At 39.3% G+C, this 26,290-nt stretch overlaps 1 protein-coding gene across 4 annotated transcripts in view; it reads right to left on the minus strand.

Moving 5' to 3' along the window:
* The window catches only part of TJP1 (tight junction protein 1), a 249,209-nt gene extending 230,837 nt beyond the window's left edge, over positions 1-18,372 (minus strand). For 3 of the 4 annotated variants that reach the window (XM_086711385.1, XM_086711384.1, XM_086711382.1), the window contains exons 1-2: positions 18,185-18,372; positions 3,261-3,393 (exon numbers count right to left, since the gene is read on the minus strand). In XM_086711385.1, coding sequence (XP_086567511.1) covers positions 3,261-3,393; positions 18,185-18,357 — 306 coding nt within the window. In that variant the 5' untranslated portion in view covers positions 18,358-18,372. Of the gene's footprint in view, positions 1-3,260; positions 3,394-18,184 lie in introns of those variants that run through there. The other variant, XM_086711383.1, reaches the window with a different exon arrangement.
* Between the last annotated feature and the right edge of the window lie 7,918 nt (positions 18,373-26,290).

Raw genomic sequence — 26,290 nt, forward strand, 5'->3', positions numbered from 1 at the left:
CCATTTGTTATGTTTTTTCCAAAAGCAATAAAAATTGTATTTTTTTTCTTAGGCAAAGTTAAAAGTAAAATGCAAAGATAAAAATATAAATATTATTCAGTTGGTCATGCAAATTTGATCTTTGCCCATGATAGGAGATCATGCACTAAGCTTAAGTCTTTCTAGTTTAAGGTTTTCAAAGGAAGCCATACATCTAATAAAAAGTTTTACAACTTGAAAATAGTGTATGACAAAGTTTTCAGTCTTTTTTGAACTAGAGATACCTACAGTGGCTAAACTATTTTCTAAAGGGGACAAGAATTATCTATTCCTGTGTAACTGAACATCATTTACCAAATAACTGTCCTTTAGACACTGTGGCTGAGGCTTTAAAATGTGGTTCTCTACAATCACATTACAGTCAACTGTGTTAGAGGATCAGATCTGAATCCCTTTCACCTCCCATGACACTCTCTTCTAATCTACTTAAGTGTACTTCCTTCTTTTAAAAAGACAGAATTTTAAAAGTGGAGGGGAAAAACATCCTTTTCATCTCCATGCCAAAGATGCTCTATGCCCGTATGTATTTTGGATATTATAATATTAATTGCCATAGCTTATGGTAGGCAGTGGGTGGGAGTAGCCAAGCTGTTAAGCTCTTTTTTTTTTAAATTTCTTTATTGTTTGGAAAATCAGTTTATTGCTTTCCTAAAAATGGAACATGATCATTGTAAAAATTTCTAAGAATCTAAAAATCTTCAAAGATTGCTATCCTATCACCCGTTATTGCAAAAACCTGAGAAGGAAAATGAACTCAAATTGTAAAAAAGTCTAATTGATTGCAGTACTGGTGACACTTGAACACAGGTGTGAAATGATGGGTCTACTTATACATGCAGTTTTTACAATACAGTACTATGAATATATTTTGTCTTCCTTATGATTTTCTTAATAACATCTTTTCTAGCTTAGCTTATTATTAGAATAAAGTATATAATACATGGGACATACAAAATGCATGTTAATGGATTATTTGTGTTATTGGTAAGGCTTCTGGTCAACAGTAGGGTATTATTAGTAGTTAAGTTTCTGGGGAGTGAAGTTATACATGGATTCTCGACTGCATAGAGGGTTGACGCATCTAACCTCTGCAATTGTCCAGGGCCAACTGTAATTACATTTCATTAATATAAACTCATTACTGAGATGAAATATCAGTATACCAAAGTCCAGTCCACGACCTTCCAATGTACCCTCCAGAAGGCAAAAACCACAAACACAGTCCTTGAAGCTGAATAAACTATTACACCAGAACACATGCTCCTCCCTGGAATGGACCTTCCGTAAACTTCAATTTACCTCTTTCTCTTAACCTCAAAGTCAAATACCTTCCCTCTGGGGATACTAAGACATTTCACTTTTGAGATAAAGTCAAATAGGAAAGATCATCAAAAAGAAAGAAATTAATTCTGCAGATGTTAACTGCACCTGGGTAGTGTTATTTTTCCTTGCTTGAACTGTGTACTCACTTGAGCCAGATCAACTCTTCCATCGAATAAGGCAGGGAATGAATGAATTATCAATAATTTTAAAACGTATTCATCATGATAAAGAGATAACTCTACTTGCCAACTTTTCCTTATAGCTGAAATAATCTATTTCTATTTCTGGGATACTGAAAGCAATATTACATGAAGTAAAGCTTTTTTTCTGTCACATTCTACAGATGTTTTAACCTCTTCCACAACCACAGAGACTGATTCAGCAAGCAAACATATTTTATGACATGCCAAATTTATTAGTTATTGGACTATCCTTCAGTAATGACAATGTTTAATACCATAAAAAAGAACCTGATGAAATTCCAATTTTCATTTTTATATTCCAACAAGTAATTCAAATTTGCTTCTCAACTCAGTGTTTCACTTTTGAAAAGCAATTTGCTTTATTTTAAACTATAATTATGTTTCCTTCAGTCATTTTAATTGTTAGGTTTACTTAACAAAAATTTACTGTCTTTTTATTCCTTTTCTCAGTTATTGCTTTATGTCTTCTGATAGGTCACGTTTCACCTTCTGATGTCTTGTGTGATAAAATGGTCAAGAACACTTTCAGACAAAATCAAGTATAATTATTTTAATAAGAGCAATTATTAAAATAAAAAAATAGAGTATCCACATTTACTGAACTTTTGTTTTCATGAACTATAGATAAAAGATGCAGAAGTCTCATCCTCAAGAAAGAAAGGCCTTGTTACCACTGTTTGAAACAGGTATGGTTACTGGTACTTTTACAATTCAGAAACTGTCAGAGCTCAAAGGGAAGAAGTGAACACATCTGGTCTACTAAACATCATAAACATCCATTCACTGGCCACTGAACCCTACAATACATAAATTTGAAATTTTCTTATTGCAAAGAAAATTCTATGTCCTTTATAGCACTGCAGTATCTCTTATGGAGTAAGACAATATAACTAATAGCAAAGGACAGTGGGGGCTGACAGTGCCCGTGTGTTCTTCTAAAAACATGCATGAATGTACCACATACCCACAGGAAAACCTGTCATTTGGCCTGGAATATATATACACATATATATATGTGTGTACATATATATACACACATATATAGGTGTGTGTACATATATACACACATATATAGTGTGTGTACATATATATACACACACGTGTGTGTATGTATGTACACACATATGTGTACATATATGTACACACACATATGTGTGTACATATATATATACACATATATATACACACACACATATATATAGGTATATATGTATATATATATATATATGTATCCACTAATGTTAATCACTTAGAATAGAAAGCACCAGGATTAACTAAACCAGGATCTGTCCTAACAATATCAAAGTAACACTATTTTCTGGCACTGCCAGGAAGTTGGGTGTCTGGGGTTAATCAAATACTCAGATCTCTACTTATGCCAACCTGTGGATTTGAAAATTCCTAAGACATTTACATTAACAGTCCACTGAACTTAATTTAATTTTTGCTGTAGAGTTCAGGGAGTATTTCTTTATCTTGGTCTTTGAATCAGAATCATTTATTATAAATGTTTCAAAAGGATACCAGTTAACAAAGCGTTCTGATTGGTAACCTGTTGGATAAAACAGTTTTCATTATTAAAAAAATGCTCACAACAAATAAGACTGTTGTGTTTTTTATGAAAATAAAAATAATGGAATCAAAATTTTCATATTTTTTGAAAAATAAAAAAAAATTAATGAACAGTCCACTTACAGTGAGTTCACAGAAATCGATGCTATCAAGGCTTTTGCTTCTGTGGAGTCTCCCTTTTATTCGTCTTAAAGAAGGTTTTCCTTGGCTGACGCTAGAAGTAGCACCATTCGGATTTTCAGAGGATGGCGTTACCCTGAAAGAAGAGGAAACACATTTAGGTTTACAGGGAAACACATTTCTCGGGTATGAAATAAGTATTTACTTGAGGACAGCTTTGGAAACCTCAGGCTCCTTTTTTTCAACCAAGAAGCTAAGAACCACAGCCGAGCTACCTTCCATCAGATACCCTTTCTAAGTATTTCTCAGCAGTTTGCTGGTTTAGAAATTTTTCTTGACAGTGTTCAAACGTTTCTACATTAAGATTTACTAAAAGTCAACGCTGTGACCATCAAAGAAGCAATTAAAGCCAGACTGAAGTTTCCTAGGTAACTGGGAGGTATCTGCTTCCTGCTGGGTAGTTCTTTATATGGAGCGCTCAGCCCAGCGCCTGGCACGCCCAATGCAAGTCAGCTCTCCTTGTGTACAACCACAGACACCGTTCAGCATGCTTTTTTAATCAGGAAAATTACTTTAAAATTTTTAAACATTGACAGTCAACACTCAGTTCACCGTGATTACAGAACAACGAAAATACAGATAAAAAGAAGTGGTAAATAATCTAAGTTATCTACAGATGCACATCAGCATACATGCTTGTATATGTATACACACACTCAAGACTGTCATGTGTTCAATCGTTTCTGTGCCACTTCTGCTGGCAGCCTTAGCAGGTGCCCTGGGAACCTGGGAGGAAACTGCTTAGTGGATTATCGTCTTAGAGATGACAAAGGTTTTAAGTAGTAAGACCGACTGGTAAGTATGGCTTATCAAAATCAGTTTCCTTATTTTATGGTCAGGTTTCCTGCTTGTATACATCCTATGTTCATATACTTTTTAACTTTCCTGACCTACTTAATATTTTGTATTTAAGATTTTGTTGTCTGAAAGAGATCAAATAGGCCTCTTGTTGCTTGACAAGAACACAGAGAATGAACTATCAGCAAAGTAAATTTGACTTATAAGATGGGAGTAAATATCATAAAATAGAGTATTCTAGGTATGACTGCATTTAAAGTAAAAGTGCCATATCCCTATAGTTATGACATTTAAAGAGTATGAAAAGATACAAAAGTGAAAAGTAAAGCCTTCCTCTCCCCCCCCATCCCAAATCCCCATCTCTTTTTTTAACTGATTATTTATTTTGAAAGAGAGAGCACAAGTGTGCACACGCATGCATAAGAGGCTGGAGAAGAGGGGAAAGAATCCCAAGCAGGTTCCACGCTCAGTGCAGAGCCCGATTCAGGGCTCAATCTCACAGTGAGATCATGACCTGAGCCGAAATCAAGAATTACTTAACCAACTATTTCAGGGGTCAGTCACTTAACCGACTGAGCCACCCAGGCACACCTCCCCACCCCTTTTTCTAAGGACAATCACCATTAACAGTTCTTTGTATAACCTCCCAAATAAATGTTCTTGCTTATCCACATATGTGTTAATCTCCTTTCAAAACTTTTCAGCAAAGTGACCAAATTGTTCACATTGTCCTGCACCTTACTTTTTCACTTAATTTTCTTGAGGCTCTTCCCATAATAACCCAGCTCTATTTCATTTGTTTAATGGCTAAACAGTATTCCATTGTATAGGTGTATCACAATTTATTCAACCACTCCTCTACCAATGGGTATTTAATTTAGTTTCCAAATGTTTGCTATCAAATTATAAAGCAATGAACATATCTTACATCTTTGGGTACAAACACAGTATTTACTTAGGAAAGACTCCTAGAAGTAAAATGCAGGGTCAGAGGTTTCTAGGTATTGCTAGGCACTGCTTTTCAAAATGGCTTTAGCAATTTACACTTCCATCAACAGTATACAAGAATGTTCCTATGGGGGGGTGGGGGGCAGTTGTCCTTAAATATAAGGGTGATTTAATAATTTTATTTTATTATTTTATAACTCAACTTCTCCATGTCCTTCATTATATTTGTCTTGCTGAATTGCTGCTTTCTGTAAAAAAAAAAAAAAAAAGACCGGGGCGCCTGGGTGGCACAGTCGGTTAAGCGGCCGACTTCAGCCAGGTCACGATCTCGCGGTCCGTGAGTTCGAGCCCCGCGTCGGGCTCCGGGCTGATGGCTCGGAGCCTGGAGCCTGTTTCCGATTCTGTGTCTCCCTCTCTCTCTGCCCCTCCCCCGTTCATGCTCTGTCTCTCTCTGTCCCAAAAATAAATAAACGTTGAAAAAAAAAAAATTAAAAAAAAAAAAAAAAGACCATTACACAGTCCCAACGTGAATATGGATCTGACAACTGACCTTTATACATTGGTTTTTCCTTTATATATTTCAAATCTGTTTTATTAGATGCCTTAATGTTTATAATTCATATCTTTTTAGGGATTTAACCTTTTAACATATTAAAAGTCTCTGTTTCTGGGTGCCTGGGTGGCTCAGTCGGTTGAGTGTCCGACTTCGGCTCAGGTCACGATCTCACGGTCGGTGAGTTCGAGCCCCGCGTCGGGCTCTGGGCTGATGGCCCGGAGCCTGGAGCCTGCTTCCGATTCTGTGTCTCCCTCTCTCTCTGCTCCTCCCCCGTTCATGCTCTGTCTCTCTCTGTCTCAAAAATAAATAAAACGTTAAAAAAAAAAAAAAAGTCTCTGTTTCTGGGTGCCTGGGTGGCTCAGTCGGTTGAGCGTCTGACTTCGGCTCAGGTCATGATCTCGCAGTCTGTGAGTTCGAGCCCCGCATCAGGCTCTGTGCTGACAGCTCGGAGCCTGAAGCCTGTTTCAGATTCTGTGTCTCCCTCTCTTGCCGCCCCTCCCCCACTCATGCTCTGTCTCTCTCTCTCTCTCTCTGTCAAAAATAAATAAACATTAAAAAAAATTTTTTTTAAATCTGTTTCAATTAAAGATTTTACCTTAAATGCTATCTTGTCTAATAATTTCCCCATCTATATTTTTAAGTTTTTTTAAATGTTTATTTATTTTTGAGAGACGGGGGAGAGGGGGGAGAGAGAGAGAGAGAGAGAGAGAAGACGGAGTGTGAGTGGGGGAGGGCACAGAGAGAGGGAGACAAAGAATCTGAAGCAGGCTCCAGGCTCTGAGATGTCAGCAGGACTCAAACTCACAGACTGTGAAATCATGACCTGAGCCAAAGTTGGACACTTAACCAACTGAGCCACCCAGGTGACCCCCACATCTACATTTTTTATATTACCCTTTTCTTGGCTTATCTTTTTCTGTGCTCATATTTTCAACCTTGACAAGTATCTGCCTGTCTCTCCCCACCCCTCCTCCTTTAACTTATACTTTAACTTTTGTTAACTCTTTTCAGCATGTAGCTGGACTGTTTCCTTTCTTCTTTTTAGTGTTATTATTATTTTTTGAGAGTGAGAGAGCACAAGTAGAGGAGAGGTAGAGAGAGGGGACACAGGATCCAAAGCAGACTCTGAGCCAATACAGGGCTCAAACTCATAGACTCTGAGATCATGACCTGAGCGGAAGTTAGATGCTCAACCAACTGAGCCACCCAGGGGTCTGTTTTCTTTTTTACTAAATCTAAGAATAAGTATCTTTTGAGAGAAACTGAATCCATTCAAATTTATTCATGTTTAGATTTATTCCTGCCATGTTCTTTTACGGTTTGTGGTGGTTTTTTATTTTGTTGTTGTTATTGCTATTGTTGAGAGACAGAATGTGAGTGAGAGAGAGGGGCAGAGGAAGAGGGAGAGAGAGAATCTTAAGAAGGCTCCATCCTACATGCGGCTCCATCTCACAACTGTGAGACCATGACCTGAGCTGAAATCAAGACACAATTTTGGTTTGTTGTTGTTGTTGTTGTTCTGTTTGGTTTGGTTTAGTTTGGTTTTGTAGTTACTTATTTTGAGAGAAAGGGAAAGAGAGAGTGTGCAAGCAGGGGAGGGGCAGACAGAGAGGAAGAGAGAGAATTCCAAGCAGACTCCATGCTGTCAGCATAGAGCCCAACTTGGGACTGGATCTCATGAACCGTGAGATCATGACCTGAGCCGAAATCAAGAGGTGACCGTTTAACCGACTGAGCCACCCAGGAACCCCTGGTTTGTTTTTGTTTTTGTTTTTGTTTTTAATTTAAATGCTTTCTTCTTTCCTACTTTTCCTATTTCCATATTTTTCCTACCTTTTTAGTATGACTGAGTTTTCTTAGTCTCTACCCACCCCTAGACCTTCTCCCTTCCAATTAGTAATTTCAAAGTCCTACATCTTATTAGGGCAACTCTGACTCTAGCTAACTATAATATTTACATATTTATATGCATGTAGATACATACATACATAAATATATATGTACATACATATATATTTAATCTGAAATATTTCTATCAACATCTAGGGTTCATTGGTATTCTCATCTCCTCTCACACAAGAAATGACATTTAACACACCTTCACTTCTCTTCTTTTACAGCACTATTACAACCCTACCAAAAGCCCTACCTTTTCTTGGAAATAGTTTCAAGGTCTCCTAACTTCTCTTTCACACTTTTGATCCCTTTGTTCTTTTGGGATTCTTTAGCTTACTCCTCCAGATTGCTAACTTGCTTTTCAATTTTGTCAATTCAGCCATTTTATTTCACTTCAGTGAGTCAAGTTTAAATTTCTAAAGTGTCTAGTATGCTTTTTTTTTATTAATACAGTACTCTCTTGCATCTTTCTGAAAATAACCATGTTAATCCAAGGTTTTTCTATTTTCTCAGGGATTAGTTCTTTTGTTTGTTGAGTATGGTAATTCTGTTAATACTGGCTTCCTCCAACTGTTTGGTGATTTTTACTGCCCACTTATATTTCTATTCTAGAACATCTGTTTCCATACTGCAGCATTTACCGTGGCCTACCTTTGGAAACTCTGGCAGGGAGACGGGACATGCTGCTGGGACATGCAACTTCTCTTCTGGGTCAAAGGATTCAGTAGCCATCTTAGGTACAGTCTCCCTGGACCAAGAGCCCACATTCACTGCTTTAGTAAGCAAGAAAGCCACACTGCTGCCCACAACTTATCACAAATTAGTGAGGCAAAGGGGTCAACCAACCTAGTGCATTGAATCTGATTAATTCCCCAAATGTCCTCTGCTTCCTCCATCCCTGAATGCTGCTTCAAGCTATCAACCTCTCTTTGTGCAAAAGTCCTATAGGCTTTGTGGTTCCTGCAAGGCTTCTCTTAGTAGATTCATCCGATCTACTAAGTACATTTCAGAGATTCCTCAAAAATGCTGGTCCACTGATGGTATTCGTTGTTGTTTGCTCAGATTGTTATTATTTTTCTTGTGGCTTTTTAAATTCATATATTTGTTATTTCACTGAATTGCCAATGAAAACACCTTTTAAGTCACCTCCCAGAATAAAATTCTGATGATGTCTCTTTCATTATTTTCAATACAAAAAAAAAGTGGTATGCTGTACAGTTTTGTTCTCTTCTCTGCAAAGTAAAAGCTTCCATGAAAACAAAGAATTTCACTTAAGAAAAGAGGGCATATAGGAAAAAAAATAGTTGTAAAACATTGTATAAGTCATAAATTTTCTTTGTCTCCTTTCTCCCACTTAACTTTGATAGCACTGATTATGTGGCATAATCATATTACAAGATATTAATATAAGCTTTTCTGACAAAAGACATCTGTCACAAATTTTCCTCTCATTTGACTTAGAAAGACATCACTATTTACCTTTTGTCCAAATCTAAAACCTATGAGAAGAATTTACATATACCAAATTTATAAATGACAGCCAAGAAATTCATCAGACTTACCTCAATGTAATACTGAGGCCAGTGACAATGTAAAACAGAAAAAAAAAAAAAACAACATCCTAAATATAACTAGAAGGATGGCTTTTTCCCTTCCCTACCAGGATCATAATAAAAACATTTATTAAGGAGTAAAGCTGAATTGGGCATAGCAGGGGAACATCAGGTCTGTACCCACCCCACCCACAGACTTGGCAGAAGGAAGGTGCCTTGTCTACACATAGAACCAGGCTCCTACCCAGTAATTTCAGTAACTGTAAAGTTTTGACCAGGTCTTTGTGAAGCTAGGAGGTCAACTGTTAAAAAGCATATGATTCGGTAATGACCCCCTTTTGTTTGGTGGGAAAAAGAGAAAAGGAATAAACACAGTTCCAGGTAATAAATAGAATGGTGGGGTACCTGGGAGACTCTGTCAGTTAAGCGTCTGACTTCGGCTCAAGTCATGATCTCACAGTTCATGGGTTTGAGCCTTGCGTCAAGCTCTGCACTGAATGGTGCAGAGCCTGGAGCCTGCTTTGGATTCTGTCTCTCCCTCTCTCTCTCTGCCCCTCTCCTGCTCATGCTCTTCCCCACCCCCAAAATAAACAAACATTAAAAAAAAAGAAAAAACAATACAGACTGTTAATCATAGAGATAGCGAATATTTCAGTAGTAACTCATGTGGAAATACTTATTTAATCTGAGTGATACAGCGCAATTTAGTTTTATAGTTTCTCTACTTCTATGCAGCAACAGTTGTTATCTAGTCCATATGTGATATACAGTTTGACATCGCCTGAAGAAGGATGTTAACAAGAGGACTTATTTGTTAACATCAATGAAGATGACAGCATTTGTTTGGGAGGGTAAATAACAAATCATAGATAAGCAGAAGGGGTCTTGAGGTTTAGGGAATTTAAGATGTCACTACTCCTTTGTTTTACTACAGTTTTTGAGAATTAATATTTGTCCTGGGGCAGGGATATGTGCGTTCAAATCAAATTTCTGCTGGACATTCATAAGAATATAGAGGTATAGGGGCACCTGGGTGGCTCAGTCGGTTAAGCATCTGACTCTTGATCTCTGCTCAGGTCTTGATCTCAGGGTCGTGAGTTCAAGCCGCATGTTGGGCTCCTCACTGGGTGTGGAGCCTACTTAAAAAAAATAATAATAATACAGAGGTATATTACAACTCAGGTAAGAAGGGCTGTACTTGGATACAAAACGCCCACCAAGGACAGTTCTTCCTGATCTGGAGTATAAGGAGTATTTTTTAGTCCCAGGGCCCCACTCTCCTCCAACCTGATGGTGTGGTCTGAACTGAATAAATCAGACTTTGGAGTTCATTTCCTAAATACTTAGGAGAACGGCCCTTGATGGTAGGGAAAATAAAGTTAGTAACTGAGATACAGGCATCTTAGATATTTTCCCTTGAACTCTGGGGAAATCAGTATTTAGCTTCCAATGAAGTTTTTTCTTTTCCTAATTCCGAATTCCATTTAATCATCCCTAGGGGATTACTGGGAAGAAAATTTTTGTGGGCATGGCTGGCATGCTTGAAAGGCAGAAACCCAGGGTCCACCCTCTCACTTTGTTTATAACTCGGGAGCTTTGGCTCACAATCATTTTTGACCATGGTTCACTTGGAACAAACAACTCCCAAGCTTATCTACCTCGCCCATCTCTAATTTCTAGTGGAAAAGATCTCAATAATAACAAAATATTGAGCAAAAACCATCAAGATGGTAAAAACAAGGTAGTTACGCAAGAAGAAACTACCAACAAAGGTAACATCTAACAATTCTTCTACAAGGTATTAATTTTAATATATCACCAATTGACACCACAAACCATTTCAAGATTAACACTAATTGGTGATAGCAAAGTATCTTCCCCCCAAACAAGGGTATAAGAACAGGTGCCTAAGTACAGCAGGGAAGTTGACTTTAGGATACTGAATCTTTGTGAAGGACACTTAAGTAAAAGCTAGTAAAATCCTAATTTTTTGTCTGTAAGTATCAGACTTCAAAAACCTGAAGAGTTCACTTAAAAGGTTTATCTAAATGGCCCTTACCTGTACTTGTAAATAATAATGTGCATAATTGGCTACAATTTGCTCACTAAAGAAACGAAGAAAGGGATGGATGTTAACTAGACTTACTGTACTGATCACTTGGCTATATATATAAATACTGAATTATTATGCTGTACTCCTGAAAGTAATACATCATATGTCAATTATACCTCAATAAATTTTTAAAAAGTGAAAAAAAACAAAACACAGTGAGAAAGGACTTGGATATTAGAGACATTCCCGCCTCATCAGGGGAACCTCTATGACTCATGAGGGGGCTATGTGCCACCCTGGGAGAAACAACATCCTATAGGGCACTTTTCAGTCATGTTGTACCTGTTTTCAATCATTCTTCATTTCTAGACTGTCATGTCCCTGCTCAAATGTGTTTTTAACCCTAACCACTGGTATAAGTAAGACCTGATTTGTGACTCTGGGCAGGTCAATGACCTCATCTGTAAAACTGGGAAAATACAGCACCTACCTCACAGGGGTGCTACAGGTTAATGAGAGGATGCTTGGAAATCACTTATGCTGGGCCCAGCAGGCACTAAGCTCAATGAATGGCAGTTCTTCTTATTTGCACAATCTGATTACTGGACAACTATTTGAATGAGTGAATTGAGGGCTGCCTGGGTGGCTCAGTCTGTTAAGTGTCTGAATTCGGCTCAGGTCATGATCTCAAGGTTTCTAAGTTTGAACCCTGTGTCGAGCTCTGTGCTGACAGTTCAGAACCCGGAGCCTGCTTCAGATTCTGTGTCTCCTTCTCTCTCTGCCCCTCCCCCACTCACACTCTGTCTCTCTTTCTCACAAAATTAAAAAAACATTAAAAAATTTTTAATGAGTGAGTGAATTGATGTCACATGGCCTTCAATAATTACTGAATCAAATAGCCAAGAGAAATATATTTAGAAGCCTGAAGAAAATGAAATGATACTCTTTCTCCCCCGCTAAGATCCATATAAATATTCCTAAGAGCACTCGATGCAAAAATCAAGACTGACAACAATATAATTATTGTGAAAATATTTTTCACATGTCACATAAAATAGACAGGAGTTAACAATTTTTTGGGCTTCACACCCACTGGAGAGCAAGGAGCTGGCCTTGGTACCTGTACTGGATTGAATGGTGCCCTTTCTCTCCACTCTTCCTAAAGCCAGGAACCTGTGAATGTGACCCCATTTAGAAAAAGGGTCCTTGCAGATGTAATTAAGTCAAGGGTCTCAGGATCAGATCATCCTGGATTATCCAGGTGGACCCTAAATCCAATGACAAATGCCCTTAGAAGAGGCAGAAGAGGAGGAGACACAGACACACCAAGAAGACTATGTGAAGATGTAGAGATGGGAGTGATCTGGCCACAAGCAATGCCTGGAGCCCCCAGGAGCTGGAAGAGGCAAGGACTCTTGCCAAGAGCCTTCAAGGGAGCATGGCTCTGAAGACACCTTGATTTCAGACTTCTGGCCTCCAGAACGGAGGGAGAATAAATTTCTGCGGTTTTAAGCTAGTGAGTTAGTGGTAATGTTGTAGCAGCTCTAGGAAATAGAGCTTAGTGCTTTCATCACCAGCAGTTATAAGAAGAAACCCCCCAAAGGAAGCAAGCTGAGCAAACTCACACCCACCTCAGGCAGAGCTAACAGGCCTTAGTTCCGGGCTCCTAAACAGTAGTGATTCAGAACCAAACACTGCCAACAGTCCTACTTCCTAAATTTCTTGGAGAAGAGGGTTTTTGCAGATGCCACTAATGCAGGTCTGGCTGTTTTTCTGCTTTAGTGTCCATTTAAATTGTGTGTAAATATAATATTCCTTAATGGATTTGCAGAGTCAATGAGAAAGAAAGATATTGCACAAAAGGAAGCTGATGAGCACAAAAGGTCAAACTAGATAGAAGTGTGGGGCCAAAACACTGAAACATTCAGCCCTACCCTTTACTTACACTAGCATAGGCTTTGCAGGCATGCAGTTTTTCCACAGAGACTGCAAAAATTTAAACAGAACACAGATAGCATATAAGCTTTCAGAAGCACCTTCATATAAATTCTTATACATAGCACATCCAATGATCATAGTATGCTCTCACATCTTGTAAACAGCTATAAGCTATTGCATCCCAAGGTCTGACAACCATTCTGATGTCTGCTATTGGTTCCCGCCCACCACTCAGGAGTCATAACCCATATCTATATATCTTCTTGCTACGTAAAGGTGCGTTCTGTCTCAATTATCCATGTGCAGTTGCTCTGATACTAACAAAATGAAAGGTTAATCTAGAAAATAAATTCCAGAAGATATAAGATAGATGGATCAGGCAGCACAATATTCTTCAACTTAAAAAAACCCACAAAACTATATACGTATGTTATATTTAACAATACCATCCACTTGGGGCACTTGGGTGGCTCAGTCAGTTGACTGTCTGACTCTTGATTTCCACTCAGGTCATGATTTCACGGTTTGTGAGATCAAGCCCCGCACTGGGCTCTATGCTGACAGCACAGAGCCTGCTTGGGATTCTCTCTCTCCATCTCTCTGCTCCTCCCCCATGTGTGCATGTGCACTCGCTCTCCCTCTCTCTCTCTCTCTCAAAGTAAACATTAAAAAGTACCATCCACTCTAGAGTTTCTGTAGCATATGCTCTTCACTTTGCCACTGCAGAAACTACATTAGTATTTGCAAACTCACATAACATTGAGCAGAAATTCTGACATGCTCATTTAAGATTGTGGAAAAGTTAAACAAAATCCCCCTGCCTCTTCCAGGCCATCTCTTAGTAAGATGGTTTTTAATGCTGGCCCCAGTTCACTGCCAGCCTGAAATATGAATCTCCAGAGTACTAAACTATCTGAATTTTATTTTCTCGTGTCCTCTCCTCACTAAATGTATTGGGGAATATATGTTCAGAAGAGGCATTCCAGTGATGAAAAAGAATAAACCTAAGTTTCCAGACTTGGTGGCCAAATGATGCTAATATTCATGTCTAATAGCTCCTCCAATATTATTCCCACATCTTAATTTTTACATTTAATATCAGAAAAATTTCCTTCCCAGTTATGCATTATTAAGAATTCATTCATTCAGGAGCTCCTGGGTGGCTCAGTCAGTTAAGTGTCCGACTTCGGCTCGGGTAATGATTTCATGGTTCATGGGCTCAAGTCCCACACCAGGCTCTGTGCTGACAGCTTGGAGCCTGGAGCCTGCTTCAGATTCTGTGTCTCCCCCTCTCTCTGCCCTTTCCCCACTCATGCTCTGTCTCTCTCAAAAATAAATAAACATTAAAAAAAAAAAAAGGAATTCATCAGCAAAGTCACAGGATAAAAATTTAATGTACAGAAATCAGTTGCATTCTTATACACTAATAATGAAGCAATAGAAAGACAAATAAAGAAATTGATCCCATTCACAATTGCACCAAGAATCATAAAATACCTAGGAATAAACCTAACCAAAGATGTAAAAGATCTGTATGCTTAAAACTATAGAACGCTTACGAAAGAAACTGAAGAAGATACAAAGAAATGGAAAAACATTTGTGCTCATGGATTGGAAGAATAAATATTGTTAAAATGTCAATACTACCCAAAGCAATCTACACATTCAATGCAATCCCAATCAAAATTGCACCAGCATTCTTCTCGAAGCTAGAACAAGCAATCCTAAAATTTGTATGGAACCACAAAAGACCCTGAATAGCCAAAGTAATTTTGAAGAAGAAGACCAAAGCGGGAGGCATCACAATCCCAGACTTTAGCCTCTACTACAAAGCTGTAATCATCAAGACAGCATGGTATTGGCACAAAAACAGACACATAGACCAATGGAATAGAATAGAGACTCTAGAAGTGGACCCACAAAAGTATGGCCAACTAATCTTTGACAAAGCAGAAAAGAATATGCAACGGAAAAAAGACAGTCTCTTTAACAAATGGTGCTGGGAGAACTGGACAGCAATATGCAGAAGAATGAAACTAGACAACTTTCTCATACCATTCACAAAAATAAACTCAAAATGGATAAAGGACCTGAATGTGAGACAGGAAACCATCAAAACCCTAGAGGAGAAAGCAGGAAAAAAACCTCTCTGACCTCAGCCGCAGCAATTTCTTACTTGACACATCTCCAAAGGCAAGGGAATTAAGAGCAGAAATGAACAATTGGGACCTCATGAAGAAAAAAAGCTTATGCACTGCAAAGGAAACAATCAACAAAACTAAAAGGTAACCAACGGAATGGGAAAAGATATTTGCAAATGACATATTGGGCAAAGGGCTAGTATTCAAAATCTATAAAGAACTCACCAAACTCCACACCCGACAAACAAATAATCCAATGAAGAAATGGGCAGAAGACATGAATAGACACTTCTCTAAGGAAGACATCCAGATGGCCAACAGGCACATGAAAAGATGCTCAACATCACACCTCATCAGGGAAATACAAATCCAAACCACACTGAGATATCACCTCATGCCAGTCAGAGTGGCTAAAATGAAATCAGGTAACTATAGATGCTGGAGAGGATGTGGAGAAATGGGAACCCTCTTGCACTGTTGGTGGGAATGCAAACTGGTGCAGCCACTCTGGAAAACAGTGTGGAGGTTCCTCAAAAAATTAAAAATAGATCTGCCCTATGACCCAGCAATAGCACTGCTAGGAATTTACCCAAGGGATATAGGAGTGCTGATGCATAGGGGCACTTGTACCCCAATGTTTATTATAGCAGCACTTTCAATAATAGCCAAATTATGGAAAGAGCCTAAATGTCCATCAACTGATGAATGGATAAAGAAATTGTGGTTTATATATAGAATGGAATAATACTTGGCAATGAGAAAGAATGAAATATGGCCTTTTGTAGCAACGTGGATGGAACCGGAGAGTGTTATGCTAAGTGAAATAAGTCATATAGAGAAAGACAAATACCATATGTTTTCACTGTTATGTGGATCCTGAGAAACTTAACAGAAGACCATGGAGGAGGGGAAGGGGGAAAAAAAGTTAGAGAGGGAGGGAGCCAAACCATAAGAGACTCTTAAAAACTGAGAATAAACTGAGGGTTGATGGGGGGTGGTAGGGAGGGGAAAGTGGATGATGGGCACTGAGGAGGGCACCTGTTGGGATGAGCACTGGGTGTTGTATGGAAACCAATTTGACAATAAATTTCATATTAAAAAAATTTTTTTAAGGAATTCATTTATTCAATATGTATCTTTTGAGGACCTATTTTGTACCAGAAACTAGTTAAAGGGAATTTAGTAATGAACTGAACAGACAAAAAGCCCTGCCCGCATGCAACTTAAATTCCAGTGAGGGGTGGGAGAGGTAAGAGTATGAAAATTAAGTAAAATTTGAAGTGGATTAGATATTGGTAAGTGCTCAGGAGAAAAGTAGAGTGGGAAGGTAAGACCATTAGTGCTGACTTCTTTTTTCTTCCTGTATACCATCAATCTGAAAAGCCATCTTCAAATGTTACCGCTTCTTGCTTCAATAGAGACACAGTCTTCATATATTTGCTAAAATATTTTTCCGTGCTTCCACGGACTTTTCCTTTTTTTGTTTTCCTTTTCCTTTCCTTTCCTTTTCAGCGGCTCCACACCCAACACGGGGCTTGAACTCAAGACTGTGAGATCAAGAGTCACATACTCTACCGACTAAGCCAGCCTTTCCATGGACATTTCTTAATCACTGCTAACTTTTACCAGCCAGCCTAGTCTTCGATGTGCTGTCACTTGCTGTGCATCAAATTAAAATACCTTTTGCAGAATAAATCTCTCTCTTTTTTTTTTTAAACACATGGGAGTGGGGCAGAGAGGAAGACACTAGTATTCAGTAAGCACACATTATTCATCCAGGCATAGTGGCAGTGGCAGACACTCTGTATTCAGTATCTCAGTTGATCCCGGTATGACCCCATGAGGTAGATAGCATCATTCACACCGTACACACCAAGAAACAGATACTCCAGTGACTTGTTTAAGGTCACACAATAAGTGGCACAGCTGAAATTTGAACTTCGCTGCCCATGCATTTTTGTCTTACCTCCAAAATTCTCCGTTACTGGGATTCTTTTTTTTTTTTTTTTTTTTTAACTTTTTCTTGGTTGCTCAATCTTTCTATTCCTTGGATCACTCTTTCATTTCGTCTTAGATAGCAGAAACTACTTTTCTCAAATGCCTAAAAGTAGCCTCACTTCCTTTTCTCTATAACCTTGAAATTAAATTCAAATTGAAGTGAGTAAATCTCTATGGACCACAAATTTTAAAATTAAAATAGCCACTTGAACACCAAAATTTCTGGCATAATTTTTCTATAGTCCCCCATCCCTTTTCTGGACTATTTCTTTCGTGACAGAACCTTACACTTCAGTCTCTAGGCAATGGAATGCCAGGGCAGCACACGGGGATTCCATATACCACATTTTAACGCTAATAAACTGCAATACAATCCGATAGATAATCAACTGTGTAAACCAGATCTGGAAAACCTCCAAGCATTTTTCTTTTAAGGGCGATCCTTTCCCGTTACCCCAATAACAGTTTCCAGGTCAGAGGAACTGGAACGCGTGCAGATAAAACGTAGTCCCCGATAATGCAATTATAATCTCGCAACTTACTCCCCTTACAGTGGGAGCGGCTCGCCCTTCACTCTGTACCCACAGCAGATGGATTTTGAGAAATAACAGAAAACACAAACAGAGCTAATAAATTGCTGGCTGCCTCCAAGGGAGCGTGGCTGGAAATTCTGAGCCAGAAGTGGCGGGGACGGGGCTGAAAGGACAGTCCCGGGCGGGAGACCGGTGCCCGGGTGCCCGTGAGCCTCCGGGTCCCCGCCCCTCCTTCCCCGCAGCGCGCCGCTCTACGTGTCACGGAGCACAGCCGAGGGTCGCGGCGGCACGAGCTCGCGTGGACCTGGGACGCGGCGGCGCTCGGGCCCCACGGGCTCCGAAATGGCTGCTGCGCTCCCCGCTCTCGGCGCCCGTCGGGCCCGGCCGCCGGCGGCCTCGCTGCCCGCCCGCCCCGGCCCCGACCCGCGTCCGCCGCGCCCGCCGCGCCCTCACCACAGCTTTCTCTTGAGCGGCAGGAGGCTGCCACGGTTGGAGGGGGTGACGCCGATGGCCATCTGCAGCACCGTCAGGTATTTCTGGTACTTCATCTTGTCCCCGCTCCGCTCGCGGGCAGGGCCCCGCCGCCGCCGCCGGCGCCGCAGACACAGCCCCTCCAAGCGCCGCATAGATCAGCTCTGGGCCATCCGCCGCCGCCACAGCTCCCGCCGCTCCCGCCGCCGCGGCCGTGCGCGCCCGGCTCCCGCTCCCGCTGCCGCCGCTCCCGCCGCCGCCGCCGCCGCTGCCTCCTCTGCCGCTACGGCCGCGCGTGGCCGGGGCTCCCGCTCCCGCCGCCGCCGTCGCCGTGCGTGGCCCGCCGCTCCCGCCGCCGCGGCCGCCGCCGCCGTGCGTGGCCCGCCGCCTCCCGCACCGCCCCCTCCGCCCCCTCCGCCCCCTCCGCCCGGCCAACGCAGTCCCCGCGTGAGTCCTGGGCGGGCGGCGGGCCTTGTGGGACTCCCTGTCCCAGAGCTCAGGAGCGGCCCGGTTGTCGCCCCCGCCCACTGGCGCCTCCTGGCCCTGCGCCGCGAGTGACTCAGTTTCCCCAGCGGCCGACGGGAACTCGTTTTCAACCGTGTAGAGTCTAAGAACATCCCATGACAAGCTTTCAGGACAGAAAAAAAAAAAATTTTAAATTTATAGTTACCAGTTAATGGTTGTAACGGAGCGGGGACAAGATCATTTACGGGTTCTAGCCTTAAGTGTTTGAAGATTTTGTTTACATAAAATGCATCTCTACAAAATGCATGTATGTGTGTACATATACATACTATAATGTGATATATATTATATACATGCATGCACGTGTGTACATATACGTACTATAATGTGATATATACGTGCATGTACGTGAGTACATATACATACTATAAATATGATATTATTATATACATGATGTATGTAGCATATATATGCAGTCCTAGCTTGCACGGTTGTTTGAAACTGTGAGAATGTGAACCATGCAAAACTATCTTAATAATCAATGGGAAAAATTAAGATCGTTTCGTGATCTTTAAAAATTTTGTCAAAACGTTCCAAACTCCCTTCACTGATGGTTGTAAACGTATAAAGAAATGAAAGGGGGCGGGGGGAAAGAAAAACTAATCATTTAATAGCCTGTAGTTTGAAACATTAAAAACGTTGATAATTAAACTTATTTCTTTGTAAGGGAAACTTATCAAGAGTAATTTGAATAATGCCGGTCTTCTCCTGATAGAATTGTTAAATACCCAGAAAGCATCTTGTCTGAGCCTTGGTAATGCATTATGTTTGGATCACTTTCAACATTTCATCCTCTATGCTTTCAATGTTGTGAAATATAGGAGTTCCTTTAACGTGTCATTCTGGGACATCCTTATTCTTTTTGTCACAACCACTTTCCTCCTCCTGGTTCATATTCAGTAAGTTCTTCTGGCTGCAAATCTAGTCTCTGGAAAGACAACCGTGTCAGTATTTTGACAGTAGCCTATTTTTTTCTATAATACCATTTATATTCCATTCAAATTTCACTTCACTTTCATCTTTATCATTTCTTTGTTTCTTTGCTGCACTATCACTTTTGTTGATCAATTCTCTCAGTTACCCATTTTTATACAATGCTGCATGGGTTTATCACTGGGAAAAAAGGAGGCAACACAACTGCACACTTTGCTGTCATTACCTAAACTGTACAACAGGTGTGCAATAACCAATAACTGACAAACTTTGAAAGAACTGCTCTGATTGCTCATTGATCATGATGCACATGTTATTTACATAGTGATTTGTGGACTAAGGAGCTACCATGCAAGGTTTATGCATTTTCTCACACTTAATATGCTATGATAACTGAAATTTGAACCATATTGTGGAACACTGGTGTTATTTAAGCCAGAGTAGCTAACATCCAGCATATCTGAACCTGTAAAGCAAGGACTACCTCTGTGTGTATGTGTGTGTGCACGTGTGTGTGTGTATAACATGTATGTATAAAGAGTACAGATAACAAGTACCTGCGTACCAGGCAGAATTATCAAATGTTAATGACTTCCCTCCACAGTACATCCCTCTTGTACCTCTACTTAAACACTACATTTTCAAGTTAATTAGCATGTAAGAATATTAGACCAAAACAGTCTCCTTCTGGGGGCTCCCAACATGATTTCATAGTCACTTTGGTAGGAAACCTAGTCTGAACCTACTTCACTTTTATTTATCCAGAAGTTTCGTCTCTCACATAAAATGAAGAATTGGCAGATCTTTGACATTTCAAATGTATCTCCACACACGGAAGAGGACCTTGGAGCCAAACTTTGAAAAAGCGTCAGGGTCTGTACTTATGTATTCATCATTTTCTATGGCTTTTTGTACCACCTTCTCATATTGCTTGTAAGACATTTGATGAAAATACCGCGCTGTACTCAAGGATTTAGACAACTAGAGGCTGAGGGGATCAATTCAGGATAATGAAAGACAAAAATAAATCTGGTAGAAGCACTTCCAGAATGGCAGAAAATCTGCTTCTCCATAAAAAGGGAACACTGGCTATAATTGTCAAAATCAACCTTCTCAGAACTTGAGAAATTAACCAAAGGCTTGCAACTATCTAAAAAGTACATAGACATGAAAAACTATTGAGTTTTGGTAAGAACAGTGAGCTTTCTAGCATTTGACTTGCCCAATTCCCATCTCCTCTCCAGCTGAATGGTAACCTTGTATACCAACAACAATCTTATAACTACATTGGTTTTTAAAACAGGTATACTAGCAGCCACTGGAGGTGACATAATGGGTTTAGAGCTCCTCCAAAACCCCATCCTCAGAGAACTGTCATTATTTGACTTGTTGGCAGCACCTTGAAAAGCTCCATTCATAAAGCTTGTCTTTATTTGACCTGGCTCAGAACTCACTTTGTGCAAACAGCTCTATTCCTAGGGCATTTGTTCAGAAACAATCAGTAACAATTGTTTAACATTACAGCTGCCTGAGGTAGTGAAACTAGTTGGGGCTAACAAGAGACTAACCCCCTCCCACCCAAAATTAAAGAACAAATGGGGAATGAAGGTCTGTGCACATGTTCAGGAAACACCTGATAAGGCCCTAATCTCTGACATCTGGCTGACCTTGAGGTTCAGTGGCAAGCAGAATGTGAAGGCCAGGGAAGAGATGTAAACTATCAAAATGTTGAAGGTGTGTTCTGACACACACACACACACACACACACACACACACACCTTCTCAGCAAAGGCTGGGACACTTATTGGTTCAAAAACATTTAAGGAAATCTCTAATACTTGGTTGACACTAAATGCCCGAGAAGAAATTTTGGCTGCCAAACATGAAGAAAAATACAGACTTTACAGAATTAGCCCAGCAGAGTTACTGAACAAACAAAACAACAACAAACACCACCACCAACAAACCTTGGAGTGGAGCAGGAAGGATATAATTTCTGGAGTTGCCGCATTCTATTATTCAAAATGTCCAAATTTCAACAGAAAATTATAGGACTTCGAAAGCAACAGAAAAATATGGCCAGTGTGGGGGGGGGGGGAGGGAACAATAGAAACTGTCCTTCAGGAAAATCAGGCATTAGACTTATTGGACAAAGACTTTAAATCATCTATTATAAATAGGTTCACTAAAGGAAATCATTTCTTAAGATTCATAGGGAAGTCTGAAAACAATGTCTCACCAAATAGATAATATAAAAGGAGATCGAAATTTTTAAAAATTAAAAATTTTGGAGTTGAAAACTACAATGAAATAAAGTATTCATTAGGAGGGCTCAACAACATATTTGAAATGGCAGAGTCAATGAATTTGAAAATAAATCAATTGAGGTTATCTGGTATGAGGAACAGTAAGAAAAAACAATGAAGAAAAAATGAACAGAGCCTCTGAGAACTATGAAGAACCATTAAGCATACCAACATGTGCATAAATTCCCAGAAATAAAGGAGAGAGAAGGGATACAAAAAGTATTTGAATAAATGACTGAAAAATCCTCAGATTTTATGAAATTATATTAATCTGCACATACAAGGAACTCAAGTAATTCCAAGTAGGATACACTCAAGGCAGTCCACACCTAGACCCATAATAGTCAAATTATTGAAAGCCAAAGACAATGAGAGAATCTTGAAATCTGCAAGAAAAAGCAACTCATCACATACAAGGGATTCTCTGTAAGAGTAATATCTGACTTCTCATCAGAAATCATGGAGGTCAGAAGGGAACACATTTCAAGGACAGAAAGAAAAAGATTATCAGTGAAGAATTCTACATCTAGCAACATAGCCTTCAAAAATGAAGGAAATAAAGGCATTGCCGGACAAAAACTGACAAATCATCACCAGCATACATGCTTTACAAGAAATACCAAAAGAGTCCTTCAGGCTGAAATGAAAGGATACTAGACAGTAACTTGAATCTGCACAAAGAAATAAAGAGCACCAACTGCATAGTTGAATATAAAAGAAAGTATAAAATATTTTAATATTTTTTATTTTTAAAATCTTTTAATTAAAATATTTTTATTTGGAACTTTTTTCTATATGATTTAAAAGACAACTGAATATATATTTATAGTGTATAAATATGTAATTTGTGGGGCACCTGGGTGGCTCAGTCAGTTAAGCACCCAACTTTGGCTTAGGTGCAAGTCCTGCATTGGGCTCTATGCTGACAGCTCAAGCCTGGAGCCTGCTTTGGATTCTGTGTCTCCCTCTCTCTCTGCCCCTCCCCCTCTCAAAAATAAACATTAAAAAAATAAAAATGTAATTTGTATGTAATATAATGGCTAGCACAAAAAAGGTTGAGAATGGAGCTATATCGGAGCAGTTTTCGTGTACTATTGAAATCAAGTTGGTACTAATTCTGCTTAGATTATTAGATTATTTTAAATTAAAAAGTTAATTGTAATCTGTAGGACAACCATTAAGAAAATAACTTTTTAGAATATAGAAAAAGGGACAAGAAGAAAGTTAAAATGGTACATTTGAAAATATATAGCACAAAAGTGGCAGTAGTAGAGAAATAGAAGAACAAAAAGGACCTAAGACATGTAAAAGAACATATAGCTAAATGACAGCCATAAATCCTACCTTAATCAGTAATGACTTTAAATGTGAATCACTAAACATTTCAATCAAAAGACAAGAAATTGGCAGAATGGATATGAAAGCATAATCTAGCTGTATGCTGTCTATGAAAGACAACTTTAAGGACACAAATGTGTTGAAAGTAAAAGGATGGAAGGAAGACATGTACCATGCAAAAAATTTAAAAAAAGAAAGATGGAGTGGCTATGATAACATCAAACAAAATAGACTTTCAGAATAAATTGTTACTAGACACAAAGAAGACCTGTATGCTGACAAAAGGGTCCGTCCATCAAGAAAATATAACAAGTAGACACATATATTTATGTAACAACTGAGCACCAAAATAGCAAAAGTTAACATTATTGAAGGGGGGAAAATAGGGAATTCAACAATAATAATTGAAGATTTCAATACCCCCACTTTCTGTGATGGTCAGTAAGGAAATAGAAGACTTGAACAACACTATAAACCATGTAGACCCAATACATCTGTACCACACCCAACAGTAGCAAAAATACACATTCTTCTTGAGTGCACATGGAACATTCTATGGGATATATTATACATTCAGCCACAAAAAAGCCCTTAATAAATTTTAAAGTGTTGAAATTATATGAAGTATGTTCTCCAGCTACAATGGAATTAAATTACAAGCCAGTAACAGAAGAAAATTTGGGGATTCACAAATACGTGGAAATTAAATGAAACACCCCTAAATAACCAATGAAACAAGGAAACCAGGAGAGAAATTAGAAAAAAAAAAACTCTTCATGAATAAAAAAAGCATAGCATAAAACTTAGATGCAGCTAAGGCAGTGCTCAGAAATTTTTAGTTTTGAACACAATATTGAAAAAGATGAAATAGCTCAGATTTACAGCTCACTCTTCCACCTTAACAAATTAGAAAAGGAGAGTAGACTAAACCCAAAGCAAGCAAAAGGAAGGGAATGATAAAAAGTACAGTGTAAATAAATAAAGACTAGAAAAATGATACAGAAAACCAATAAAACCAAAACTTGGCTCTTAGAAGGGATCAATAAAAGTTTAGACAAACCTTTTACTAAACTGACCAAGGAAAATAGAGACGACTCAAATTATGAAAACTGGGGATGAACAAGAAGATATTATTACCAATCTTGCAGAAATAAAAAGTTTTATAAGGGAATACTCTGAGTCATTGAATGCCAATAAGTTAAATAACCTAGATGAAATGGAAACATTCCTAGAAAGACCAGACTACCGAAACCAAGTCAAGAACACAGAAAATCTGAAAAGAACTGTAACAATGAACAAGATTGAATTAAAAACACTTCCCACCAGAGGAGAGAGGTTATGTCAGTGTTGTTCACTGTGGTATCTATAGTACCCAGAACAGTGCCTGGGATATAGTAGGCACTCAAATATTTGTTGAAGTTGAGTGAGAACATGAATGCAAAGTGAAAGACTGCATGACTTTTCATAAGCCTATCAGTTTCTTAAAGAACAAGACAAGGTACTTGTGTAGTTTTGTATAGCTGGAAATCTGACATTGTTTTACAAATCCAAGGAAATAAAAATTTGTTGTTAGTTCTCGGAGGATAGCCAGTGCTTCAAAGGAAAATGAGGGGACTGATCCTATGACCCTATGCAAGGTCCAAAGAAGACCTCCCAACAAACAAATTACAACGGATTACAGTACTTGAACCTGTGGTCCACCTTCCTTTAAGAGTCTTTCAAAAATTTTTGACTGCTACCTCCGGTAGGAACCACATTTTAAATAATTACCAGCATACACAGACATCTATAGTTGTCCTAGTACTTGTGTGTGTAAGCAGGTGCTTACACACACACACACACACACACACACACACACACACATATACACCTGAAGCAAAAGTTTCTGGAAACAATATTTACCTTACTACCTGGATTAAACCTTTCTATTCTCCTCAATTTCATTTTTTAAAGTGTTAATCACAACCCCGCCCAATTTATGTTCCACGTAATACATTGCAGCAATGCCTTGTATAGCACTGCTCTAAGAAATGTCTGTGACTAATGCCATCAACAACCACAAAAAGTCAAAGCACCCCCCCGCCCCCCGCCAATAGCATCTAGATTTATTGCTCTGTTAATCTCAGGTTAAGGAGACCCAATTTCCATCACTCGTAAAGCTATTTGCTTCTGGAATGCCCTGTGAGGAAGCCCTCCTATGTCCTTAGCACCTTGTTGGAACACTCTCTTTAGCTCCTACCCTTGCTTGACATCCAGCTATCTCCTGAATCAGTGCTGCTTCCTGCAACCCTCTGCAGGTGTTTTCTCTTGAACCCCACATGCCTCAGGGAAGGTCAAAACGTGGGGTAAGTTTCCTCCTTGCTAGTACTACCTCTTTAAAACCTCTTCTTGCTCCTTCTCATACCAAAAAAACAAAACTAACAAGAAAAATCTAAAACTGGCCCCTCTGAAGTTTATGCTTGTAAATTATACCACCTTCTTTATCATCGTTTTAATGACTTCAACAAAACTAACAAGAAAAATCTAAAAGCTGGCCCCTCTGAAGTTTATGCTTGTAAATTATACCACCTTCTTCCCCCTCTTCTTTATCATTGTTTTAATGACTTCAACATCCATGTGAACGGACCATCAAACTCTTTGGCCTCTCAGTGCCCTGGCCTCATCTCTTTCAATGACATTTTCCCTGTTCCACATGAGCCACCCACTCCTGTGGTCTTACATTAGAACTGGACTCACAAACTCAAAAGCCACTAGGACTAGGCATTTAAAGCATTAAAGGAGGCCAGGTGTTAGTCATCAGGGGGAGGTGGAACCTGGTGCTGCAGGGCACTTTTAGAAAGGAGCAGCCACTACCCAGTAATGCCAGTTGTTGTCATATGGAAATACTACACTAGTCTTTCCACTTCTTCCAATTCATGTCAACACAGATTTTCATGTGCTATCTCCTAAATCTTAAATATTAGCAATATGGACTTTCAGTTTTAAG

This window comes from Puma concolor, chromosome B3, assembly GCF_028749965.1.
Source record: "Puma concolor isolate L17-30 chromosome B3, mPumCon1.1.hap2, whole genome shotgun sequence".
Taxonomy (NCBI): Eukaryota; Metazoa; Chordata; class Mammalia; order Carnivora; family Felidae; genus Puma; species Puma concolor.